The sequence below is a fragment of the Chionomys nivalis genome, chromosome 2 (genome assembly GCF_950005125.1).
Source record: "Chionomys nivalis chromosome 2, mChiNiv1.1, whole genome shotgun sequence".
Lineage (NCBI taxonomy): Eukaryota > Metazoa > Chordata > Mammalia > Rodentia > Cricetidae > Chionomys > Chionomys nivalis.
Window position 1 is genome coordinate 832115 of NC_080087.1, and position 13158 is coordinate 845272.

General features: G+C 34.3%; 1 protein-coding gene across 1 annotated transcript; it reads left to right on the plus strand.

The window, feature by feature from the left end:
- The first annotated feature begins 8575 nt into the window (after positions 1-8575).
- Positions 8576-9520, plus strand: LOC130869655 (olfactory receptor 8K3-like). The gene has a single exon (XM_057761981.1). The coding sequence runs from the start codon at positions 8576-8578 to the stop codon at positions 9518-9520; it is 945 nt and encodes a 314-aa protein (XP_057617964.1).
- Positions 9521-13158: the final 3638 nt, after the last annotated feature.

A 13158-nucleotide genomic window follows, 5' to 3' on the forward strand; every position in this document is an offset into this window, starting at 1 on the left:
TTAAAATATCTTGATCACAATATCGAGTAAGTGATGTCTATCACTTTGATATTATGGTCGCAGTAATATCAGAGCACACAGGTGCTTTCCTGTCACCGAGAATCCTACCTCTTGATTCTATTTTATTTCTTTTTCACATCACTTCAGATATGACTGCAGCTGCAGTAATTAACACTGTATATTTAGTGTTTAATAGTTCATAACTACAATGTATCATTTAATGCTGTGCAGTGTTTAAATAGCTCATACTTACAATGTATCACTAATGCTGTATAATTCCAAGTGCACATGTGCATATATATATGTGTACGTTTGTGTGTGTTTGTGTGTGTGTGTGTGTATGTGTGTGTGTGTAATATGGCTGGAGTTTTCCATGGGAACTCCTATTACTTTATTTTGTCTTGCTATTGTATATATCTTAATTCCTTACCTCTCATTTCTCTTTACTAAATTATTTGGCATTTACTTTTTAGATGAGATTTATATTTCTTATAAGTCATAAGCTAAGTTTTGATAATTAAATAAAAAGCCAGTGCTGTAATTAATTGGAATGTGGAGGCAGGTTGATCAGGATGCTAGGGTCAGCCAAGGCTACATAGTTAGTCTGAAGTCAATCTGAACTATGTAGAGTGATTTGAGAAACGAAAAAGCACAAAAACACCAATAAGGAAATAACTTTAGGTTTTGTTTGACATTTTGTGGGTTTGACACAAAAGCCAATCTTATACATTATCAGATGTGTAGAACAAAATATAACTTTAAAAAATGTTTGTGGCAAAGAATATCATTGCCAGTAATAAGGCTGTTATTAAAACTATGAAAATGTAATATTTACAATAAGTATAAATTATCAAACTTTTCCATTCTTGCACTAGAGACTGCGTATTGGGCAATCTTTGATAAACAACATAATTGTGTCTATCATCTAAATATACATTACAATATTTATATAAACACCATGTAGTAAACTATTGAAATTTAATAATAGTTTAATTTCATAAACTTGCCAATTAGTTTGAACACTGTAATGTCTTAAAGAAGAAAACTACGAACCAGATGGGAAAAGCAATTCTACATCATAAATCCTCTTTGATCTAAAGTGTTGTAAATAGCGCTCAAAACATTTCTCTGAGAAGCTAAATAAGAAAGTGAACCCAAAGAAAAACATATAGGCATCCGCCTGGATAGGGGAAGTAGACAAGATTGCCGGGCAAAAACTGGGAACTAGCGGGTGAGGTGGCATGGGGCTAAGGGGAAATGGGGTGAGAAACGTGAGAAGGGGAGGATGGGAGGAGCTTGGGGGAATGGGATGGTTGGGATATAGGAAGGATGGATACGGGAGCAGCAAAGTATATATCCTAACTAAAGGAGCCATCTTAGGGTTGGCAAGAGACTTGATTCTAGAGGGGGTCGCAGGTGTCCAGGGAGATGTCCCCAGCTGGTACCTTGGGCAACTGAGGAGAGGGAACCTGAAATGACCCTATTCTATACTGATGAATATCTTACATATCACCTGAGAACCTTCATCTGGCGATTGATCGAGGTAGAGACAGAGACTCAATTTGGAGCAACGGTCTGAGCTCTTAAGGTCCAAATGAGGAGCAGAAGGAGCGAGAACATGAGCAAGGAAGTCAGGACCACGAGGAGTGCACCCACCCACTGTGACAGTGGAACTGATCTATTTTGAGCCCACCAAGGCCAGCTGGACTGGGACTGAATAAGCATGGGTTGAAACCGGACTCTCTGAACATGGCGAACAATGAAGGCTGATGAGAAGCCAAGGACAATGGCACTAGGTTTCGATCCTAATACATGAACTGGCTTTGTGGGAGCTTAGCCTGTTTGGATGCTCACCTTCCTGGACCTAGATAGAAGTGGGAGAACCTTGGTCTTCCTGCAGGGCAGGGAATTTGGACTGCTCTTCAGTATCAAGAGGGAGGGGGAATGGAGTGGGGGGAGGAGAAGAGGAGTGGAGATAGGGGGAAGGGAGCGGGGGGAGGGGGCAATATGTGGGAGGAGGGGGAGAGAAAAGGGAAACTGGGAGCAGGTGGAAATTTTAATTAAAAAAGAATTAAAAAAAAAAGAAAAAAAATTCTCTGAGTAAACAGCAACAGTAAAGGCTTTATTCCAGAATTATTGTTTGGTTGTTTGTTTGTTTAGTTTTTATTTTGATTCAGCACATTTTCACTTTGTTAATTTCTAACTAGAAGATAATGAAGTACAATCCCTCTGGGACTTTTCCTGTAGGTTTTATCACTAATGGTTAAGTGGATATAAACTACTGAATTAGGGGCATTCGTAGTGAATTCAATCCTTCATGTGCTGTTTTTTTTGTTGTTGTTGTTGTTGTTAGAGTGAACATCAAAATATTTGAACAATCTAAAATTTCAAGATTAAATGTACCTCTTTGTTAGATATTTCATTTGTCCAGTAGAATTTCTGGATTACAAAATAGAAAGATAAATAAATAAATTTAATTTAAGAGCAGTATTCTTTGATAATTAGTTTCTATCTTCTAGGCATTCCATTAGACTCATACTATTCATGTGCAATCACTGATTTACTTAATAGATCCATAGTGAGAAGAGTTTCTATACTTTCATATACTGCATAAATTGACAACCCCCCTAAGAAAATGTCATGTTAAGCACCACAAAAAGGATTTTAACTGTAGTTACTGATAGAAAGACGCGTGACCTAGCCCTTATTGTCAGCAGTGTGTTCAAAGATGATCATAATCACTACATTCAGCAATTTCTTAATGGTCCAGTTCTAATACTAATTCTATGATTTCTTATACTTGATGCTGCTCAAGCTGAAATCATTTCAGTAATAATTTTCTTTATGTTAATGAATACTACAGAAATACTGTTAATTATCATGAGCATCTAGAAAATCACTCAGATTGGTTATTATATAAAGATTTAATAGATGTATATGTTATAGACTATCTTATTCCTTTAAAATTCCTTTATCTCTCACAAATCATTTTTAAGACATATTTATTTCATATATGCTAATAAGAACTTTAGATGAATTATTGCCATTGTAAATGTTATATACAGTTCATTGAGTATACCATCTATATATAAATTAATATAAGATGGATTTTTATATCTAAATTTGCAAACACTATCCTGTTTTTTTCTGACAAAATTTAAGATTCTAGGATTACATTTCTCTATGTATCTTTCTAATTCCTGGTTATTTTCTGCTCCAGGAATTTTTAAAAATTACATTCATTTCTATGAATATGTTGATATAATTCATTTCTAAGTTACTCAAGAGGGAAATGAATTATCTATAAAACCAGAAGTGTGTGTAGCACTATTTTACTGTAAGAATATTATTATCTAGATTTATATTTTGACAAAGTTGTTTTACATTTTGATTAAGATCTGAAAAGATGTTCCGTTTAGAATTTATGAACATCATTCCAGTATTCAGTAAAAATAATAACTCTGAAAAAGATATTTGGCTCTTGCCATTTATTTTTAATACTTTAGATAGAAAACAACTTTGTCTTTACATTTAGAAAACATGATCTTAGCCAGGCGTTGGTGGCGCACGCCTTTAATCCCAGCACTCGGGAGGCAGAGGCAGGCGAATCTCTGTGAGTTCAAGTCCAGCCTGGTCTACAAGAGCTAGTTCCAGGACAGGCTCCAAAACCACAGAGAAACCCTGTCTCGAAAAACCACAAAAAAAAAAAAAAAAGAAAACATGATCTTTAGGTTCTTTTTTGAGTTTTCAGCATAGCAATCTAAAGCAATACAATAGAAACAAAGCATCTGTTGAAGAATTTCCCAAGTTATATCTGTTAATACTTTCATATTCATATATAAAATATATTGGGGGCCATAATCTATAATAAAAATTTAATTGAGTATTCCAAATTAATTGTAATATTCTCACAGAAGACTGAGAGCATTTTTAAGATACTGTTTATTTGTAGATTAAACAGTTTTTTTTCCAGCATTCTCACTATGAGCTCTTTTATTTGCCATCGCTTTTTAGTCACTAAATGTTGGCATTGAAAATATTCAGCAAAATGATAATGTCTATTCCACTATATTTTAATCTATGAGATAATGGATGTGTTCACATATTAACTTTGGTTTTAGAAGTTACCTACAAAGTGTTCTAAATTAGATTTGCCAAACAAATGTTTTGTACATAATATACAGAAAGACTTCAAATTACACCAAATTACCCATGAAATTACAACTTTAATTTTATCTGTATATTGTCACAACAAATATCTGAATGGACATTGATCCTGAGAGTTTGGAACCTCCAGGCGTCACCTCATTACACACTCAAAAGTTTGCTCATAATTAAGAATTTTTGGCATCTCATCAGGGAGAATCTCTAGGGTTTAAAACACACATAAATAGATCTCAGAAGCATATTCTAAGAACCACAGTGGGAAACGAAGGCTGGAGTCTCACAGAAGGTAACAAAATGTCTCACAGAGCTCTGGAGTTTGAGCATAAGGAGTTATGGGAATCTTTTGCTAGACTTTCCCCATCTAGAGATTCTAATTCTGGTTCAGTGTCTGTTCTTTCAAATATTCCACAATGCCTAGAAAGCAATAGTAATTCATGTATTTCATGTTGTTTCTGTACACTTTCACTGAGATTGAGATAGCAAATACTATCCTTTAATCATACACAGAAATATTTTTATAAAATATTTCCTCTCTCTATCTATCTCTATCTCTCATACACACACACACACAAACACACACACACACACAATTTTAAAACTAGTGTGTTGGGAGCAGTGAGACCCCAGATCCTGATTTTCTTGTAATGCCCTGATCTGAGTGCCTACAGCTGCTCTGAGCACAAGACCTTCAGGAGTTCCTGATGGCAGGAGAGTGGTTTCTGGTGGGTTTGGCTGGGGCGTGGCTATCTCTATATAATCTGCCCCTGAACACAATAAAGGGGACATTCTTGGGGAATTCAAGGATGACCCGTGTCGCTGTCTCTCAGTCTGTGTGTGTCTGTGTATTTTAACTTCCAGCCTCCTTGTCTGAAGCTCGGGAACTGGGTGCCAGCGCGCAGAGCGCAGACACGGGGATGCGGTGCGCGGCACTAGTGAATGGCCTATATTAGAAGAGATAGAAAATGAAAATAATGAGATATTTTTATTTGAGCAAATAATTTGAGAGCAGCAGTTTTAAGTACATCATTATGTGTTCTATCCCTTCCTAATTTATAGTTGTCCCAAACCTTAGTAAGGATTCCCTACAAAAATTGTAGTAACCCAGAGTGACAGAGCATCTAGGATGAGGAGAAGAGCTATCCAGAGACTGGAAGAAGAGACAGAGAAATTATAACAACGTTTGATGATACACATGAATGAAATGCCATAAGAAAACCTATTATATTAAACTAAAACAAGTAATTGAAACTTTTACAAGTAATTTTCATAGAGTAAGGGTATACATTTGACTACTTTCAATCTTTTAACTTTTTATAATATTTATTTCTTCATTATTTACTTATTTTTGATTGATATCTGTAAGTACACAGTCGGAGCCCATGTGAGTCCAACATAGATTCCCTAACCCGGCTGAAACGGAGTCGCGAGGAATGAAACTGACACAGTTTACAAGGTCATCTTGGAAAAGGCCAGCCTTCCTCTTTATTCTCAGAACATCTTATATCTCAATTCAGTGGGGGAAAACACATTAGGCTGTCTCCTAGGCAACCAGGTGCCTGGGCTTAGGTCATGTCCGCATCTAGCATCTCTATAAGACATCCTCTTAGTAACAAAAAGAAGAAAGCACCAAAACTCTAGACTCTTGAGTCATCAGCTTTAGCCATCATCTCTTCTCAGGTAATCCACATTCTAACAAAAGAAACTAGGAGCAGCACATCCTGGCTTTTGTTAAGGAAGCAACAGCTTGTCTGCAGAGCTATGTGACTAGCTCAGACCAGGCTAATGGCTACTCTACCGAAATATGGGCCCACAGTACACTTTTGCAGGAATAGAGGACGAGTGCTTGAGACTGTTTACCCCTTCCATTCTTGTGTCTGCAAGCTCACATCCAGCTCCCCACACTCCGTGGTTTTCTCTCTGGACAGATCGCTCTGACAGATATCCTGAAGCTTTGATGAGGAATTGGAGTTTGTGTTTCACAACAGGTGTAAAAACCATTTCTTGAGTGTCAAGAGACACCCATAATACCTTCACGACATAGGGAAAGTTTATTTTGTACTGAATACTATTAATTTTACTGAGATTATAGCTCAGAAAATAACATCAAGTAATCAGTGAACAAAATAATCTATAATAAAGTATGTTTTTACTTTCACTGAGTACTAAATCTATTTTTCTTTTCCCTGAACTAAATCTATTCAGAGGAAACCATTTTTGTCTTTCCTTACCTGTAATAAAATTGACAGCCTGTACCGGTACATAACTCTGTATGTTTATATCACTGTATATTAAATCAATATGAAAGGGACAGAGATTGGGTGATTTTCAGTTCTTCAATAATTGATATATTTAAAATTTTTATTTGAAGCATTTTAAGTGAGTGATGTGCAAATTAAATGCAATCACCTGTAACCAGAATGGTAAGATTTGGGGAATTTCACAGCCGTTTTCCTCCGAGACTGCCGCTTCTACCATGATTACTATTGCAAATCATTTTATTTCTGGTTTTACCGAGAAAACATCGACATATACATATTTTACAAAAGTAATAATTGTTACCTTCTCTCTGGTGTATTGAAAGTATTCAGACGTGCCTTTCTGGAGTAGAGAAATTGATTGCATGGTGTTCTATGTCATATTTGGAAGACGGTCCTGCGAACTAACCACACAGAAAGATGTTTCTATTCCTCACTTGCATCATGCAAATGACATCATACTTTACCGTGGTTTCTTTTAGGAATACCAGCACCACTACCCAGTATCAAGCATTTAACATCTATGACAACACTGGGCAGCCATATTCAGAAGTGCAATTACTAAAAGTTATATTATTGTAATATAGTACGTCTTAAACAACAGGAACCATCCAGAGTTTGCTAATAAGTCAAATTTAATAAACTTTCTTAATTTTTTTCCAGACTCCCTCATACTTTTGTAAGTTATTAGGTATATCTTGTGTCTGACTCATGACATAAAAACAACTTAAGTTATAATAAAAAGTGTTGCTATAACAAAAGACTAATTTATATAAAGGAATCTACTTTTTAGTTTTTAGTAATTTTTAGTGCTCATATGCTTTATTTTTGTTTTATTGAAAATAGAACTCTTTCTTACATAATATATCCTTATTATATTTATTAACATAGTAATGAACAAAACGTTAATGAGAGCAAACTATGAAATTTGCATTTTGTCTCTTAGAGCAACAGACTGTGACATCTTGTGTACACCCTGTTTTCATGACCAACTCCTTGCTCATCTTGGCAGATCTAACAAAGTAGTAAAATCCTATCGCGCATGATAAACATATACATTTATAAGGGAAATACGTGCAGGTAGGTTTGTGTGTCCAGTGACTGTTTAAAATCCAAGTTTATTATTTTGTGACTAAGGCCAGAAAGTACAATCTTTTTGGATCATTTATTGTACTTCAGGTTTTCAGAGGTCCAAACAGAGACCTCTTGAATTTTTATAAGAAAAAAAAAGTGTTTTATGCATCTCACTTTATTTTCCCAAGGAATATTTGTGTATAATAGGTAGTATGAAAAAGGATGGCAAAGACATTCTTACATGCTGTTTGGTTTCTTCATATCAAGATATTTCTAAATGAAGTCTTCAATGCTACTCTTATTCATAGCTTTGATCAAAATGAGTTGGGAAAACAACTGAAGATGTTCGATTTTACATCCTAAAATTCCATAGATCTACACAGAAATTTAGCAGTATGTGCATTTTAAAAATTTTAGTAGGTTTATGTATGGCATGCATACATATTACATGTTACTACAACTATATAATTATCAAGTATTAGACCATGGTACTAATCATATCAGAAATAAAAATAAAATAAGAATAAATTTAATCAATGTGTGCATAAATCCAAGTACCTACAATTCCAATTATTCACATTTTGAAGACTTAATCTTATTTTCTAAATATATATTTAGATATGTACATATATGAAATACACACACATATATATGTGTATACATATCTGCATATTCAGCTTAATTTATACCAAGAGTTTGAGATTGTATACTGTCAGGGTTGAATATTTGATATAGAAAAATTCTTTCAAGATTAACTAATGTCTAATATTTGACTAAAGGTATAATTTTCATCGATGTTGGGGAAAGCAAGCGTTGTTGGCAATGAATTTTGTCAATCCTGATGAATTTACCATTGGTTGAGGATCAAAGACACATATCTGTGTCTTTGTTTATTTAAAGTCACATGTTTGCAATTATGTATAGATGTGCATGAATGTTTGTATATCATGGTAAATAGTTTATTTTAAAAGAATAAGTCCACACTTTTGCAAATATTTCATTTAAGATAGTCTTAGTAATATGATATTTGAAATCTATTGACTGTGTAATGGTCTCTACTCAGAATAGATTTTCCCATGATGCAGACCCACAACCTCACAGTGATGACTGAGTTCATCCTGATGGGCATCACTGACCGTCCTGAGCTGCAGGCACCATTGTTCGGACTTTTCCTCATCATCTATCTGATCACATTGATTGGCAACTTGGGCATGATCGTCCTCACCATGGTGGATTCCAGGCTGCAAACACCCATGTACATCTTTCTCAGACACCTCGCTACTGTAGATCTTGGTTATTCAACTTCTGTGGGGCCCAAAATGTTAAGAAATTTTATTGTAGATCAGAATACAATACCATTTTATTTTTGTGCTACCCAAATGTGTTTCTTTGATATGTTCATCATTGTTGCTGAATTTTTTATTCTCTCTGCAATGTCTTATGACCGTTATGTGGCCATTTGCAAACCACTCCTCTACACTGTCATTATGTCACAAAGAGTATGCTGGACACTGGTCACCATTCCCTACCTCTATGGTATATTTGTCTCACTTCTGCTTACCATAAAGATTTTCACTGTGTCCTTCTGCGGCCCCAATGTTATCAGACATTTCTACTGTGATGGTCTCCCCTTGTTGTCTTTGGCCTGCTTAAATACTCATGAAATTGAGGTGATAATTTTAATATTATCAGCTTTTAATTTGCTTTCTTCTGTTCTGGTGGTCATTGTGTCCTATGTATTCATCCTTGCAGCTATTCTCAGGATGAACTCAGCTGAGGGCAAAAGTAAGGTTTTCTCTACCTGTGGGTCCCACCTGACAGTAGTCGCTGTCTTCTATGGGACTTTGATATTCATGTATTTGCAGCCTATGTCCATTCATTCCTTTGACACTGATAAAGTGACTTCCATATTTTACAGTCAAGTTATACCTATGCTGAATCCCTTAATCTATAGCTTGAGGAACAAAGATGTAAAAGATTCCCTTAAAAAAACAGTGGAAAAACTATGCAATATTGTGTGGTAGATTTCCTATATTGTTAAAAATTATCCAAATAATTCACAATAGCGAAGTAAACATCAACAATGGGAAAGTAGAAGATAATCTCTCTCTCTCTCTCTCTCTCTCTCTCTCTATATATATATATATATATATATGTGTGTGTGTGTGTGTGTGTGTGTGTGTGTATTCATGTATTACACATACATATGTGTGTGTTTGTGAAAAAAATAAACATAACAGCACAAAAGCTTTGCTTCAGAAGAAAAGTACAACAGAAGAGCTAGCAGCATTAAAGCCTATGTGTAAATGAAGGAATAAGATTTCTCAGGAGGGTTTAAATGGATATTGTATTTTGGATTTTATAATAAATCACTCAATATTAGTATGTGTCTTGGTTTTACTTCCTGCAAGTGCACTCTTTATATGTTAGTGCTTTTACACATTTGTAAGTAGATATAAAATCAAACTTCATCAGTCTATCAAGAGGTAATATGGGTTGCTTAGATAATAAGTTCTCATTCATATCAATGTGTTCAACTATTCGCATCCACTGAGATACAATGTTCTGATCTCTCATTGTTCCCTTACTTTTCTTAATTCATCCACAATTGGTTATTTCTTATATTTTACATACTGGCAATTACACATTATGTCTCAGTAAGCAGGACAACACACATTTACCTCTGAGAACCTAGCTTCAATAATTTTTCATAAGTATAAGCTGAAATACTGGCTTATACAACAAAAATCTAAACCATAGTTTAATACAAATTGATCCTGGTAGTTTATATAACCATCAAACATCACCTCACTAGACTCCCAACAGTTACCTGGTAATAATAACTTCTCCTCAGGGAGAATCTCTATGGTTTAGAAACACAGATAAATAGATCTCAGAAGCCCATGCTAAGAACCGCAGTGGGAAATGAAAGCAGGAGTCTCACAGAAGGTAACAAACTGTCACACAGAGCTATCTACTTTAATCATAAGGAGATATTGGCATCCTTTGCTACGCTTTCCCCAGCTAGAGTTTCTCATTTGTGATTTGGTGTCTGTTCTTCTAATATTTCTCAATGTCTGCGAAACAATAATACCTCTTAATTTCTCTATTTAATATTCTTTTTGAACATATTAACTGAAGTTGAGAGGACTAATGCTATTATCTATCTTTTAATCATACAAAGAAAATTTTTCTGAGATATTTTTCTTATATAACATCTCATCTCTGTCTTGCTTTCTCTGTGTCTTTCTCTAACTCTCTCCCTCTCTGTGTGTCTGTTTCTCTCTCTCTCTTTCTCTCTCTCTCTCTTCTTCGCTGCCACATACATATATAAAGAGATTTATAACGAGTAAAGGGCCTAAAAGAAAAAAAGATAGTAAATAGCAAAGTAATTCCAATAAAGAGAAGAATTTGAGAACACAAGTGTTAAGTTTATTTTATGTTGTCTTTAAAACTTCAGTTATATTTGACTCGAGATTTCCCTGAGTATTTAAAAAAATATTCTAATCCAGATTGGTTGAGCATTTAGGATAAAGAAAAGAACTATCCAGATACTGAAAGGAGAGAGAGGGGGCAATTAGAACAATGTGTGATGACAAATATGAATGGAAACGCCTTAAATAAGTGAATTATGTTAAACTAATTTAAATAATTGAATCTTCAACAAGTAATTTTTATGGATAAACTGTATAGTTGTGATTGCTTTTCATTCTTTAAAGTTTTTACATTTATTTAATATTTTTATGTGTGAGTGCCCATGAGCAGAGATCAGAGAAATAGTGCATTAGTCAGTTTTCCCTTCTGTGTTTGTGTCCTCAGGATCACACTCAGGTTCACACACTCAGATGTTTACCCCTGGACATATCTCTCTGACCTGTTTCCTGAACCTTTGATGAAGGAAGTGGATTTGTATCTCAACACGGTTGTATTGCATTACTTTCTTCATTGTTTTTGCTAGAAACTATTCATTTTCCTGAGATTTTAGATTTGAAAAATAACATTTAAGTAATCAGTGAAGAAAATAATCTACAATAAAGTATTCTTTTCTTTTCATTGAGTCCTAAATGTATTCAGAGGAGAACCTTCTTGTCATTACCTAACATTTAAGTAATCAGTGAACAAAATAATCTACAATAAAGTATTCTTTTCTTTTCATTGAGTCCTAAATGTATTCAGAGGAGAACCTTCTTGTCATTACCTATAAGAAAGTTCACAGTCAGTGATTGAAAATCAAACCAATACAAAAAGAACAAAGAGGGGGTGTTTCAATTATACAACAATTGATAGTTTTACATGTTTACTATATGAAGGGTATATATTGAGCATGGAATAATATAGTTAGCCAAACTTTAAAACAGCCTTGTAAGTGACTGAGGTATAAATCAAATGCAGTCACCTGTACACACAACAGTGAGCTCCGTAGTATACCACTCCCAACTTTCACTGTGATTGCCACTGTAAGTCATCTTATTTCTGGTTTTACCCAGCAAACCTTGACACGTATACATGTTTACAAAACTAATAAATGTTTTCTTCCTTCTGTCTGTGGTGTTGGAAGCATTCAGATAAGCCTCCTTGAAGTGTAGAAATTTAATGAATTGTGTTCTATGTGATATTTGGAAGACTTTCTGTCCCTTTCTTTTATTCAAGCAAATGCCATCATACTACACTTTGATTGCTTTATATCTATACCACAGTTAAAGTTTAATCCAGTATCAAGCATTGAACATGTATCACAGCATTGGCACCCATATTTAGAAATGCTACTACTAAAAATTATATTATTGAAATACAGGACCTGTTAGTCAATGAAAGATATTGAGAGGTCATTAATTAGACAATTTTAATAAAACTGCTCACTTATATTTCAGATTTCTTCATGGTTTGTGGGTTCTAAGGAATATAGGAATTGTGTTATAAGGAAAGGTGTTCTTTCAAGAAGAGAATAATTTATATAAAAGGGACTATTTAATTTTTATTCCGTTTTTTTAAGTTTCATATGCGTTGTTTTTTCCTTTATTGAAAATAGATTATTTTCTCACATACTATATCCTTATTAAGTTTATTGACAATATAATGAATAAAATAGTAATACAAAATGATAACAAACTATGAATATTTCCTCTTGTCTACTCAAGCTACATACTGTGGTAGTTGATGTACATTCTGTTTTCTCGACCAACTCTTTATTTGTTCACCTAAGTAGAATCCTTGTGTGTATGATATTCACATACATTTATACGAAAAATATTTAAGGTAGGTTTGTGTGTCCAGTGACTGTTTAAAATTCATGTTCTTTGTGACTATAGCCAAAGTGCACAGATTTGTTGAATCATTTACTTCTGCTTCAAGTTTTCAATAGTCCATAGAGAGAGAGAGACCTGTTGATTTTTTTATATGCCAGAAAAGTATTTTATACAACTCAACTAATCTTCTTGGGAATACTTGTATATATAGATAGTCTTTAAGAGGATGGCAATGTTTGTGAAAATACAACTACTTACAATTTGAAGATTTTATGTAGTTTTTCCACATATATATGGAATATATATATATCCATTTATACATGTACATATCTCTGTATACCAATATTTTCAGATGCAGAGGGTATTAGTGTTTGAGGCTGGATGATTCCTGGGGTACACTTTTGATATTTAATGAT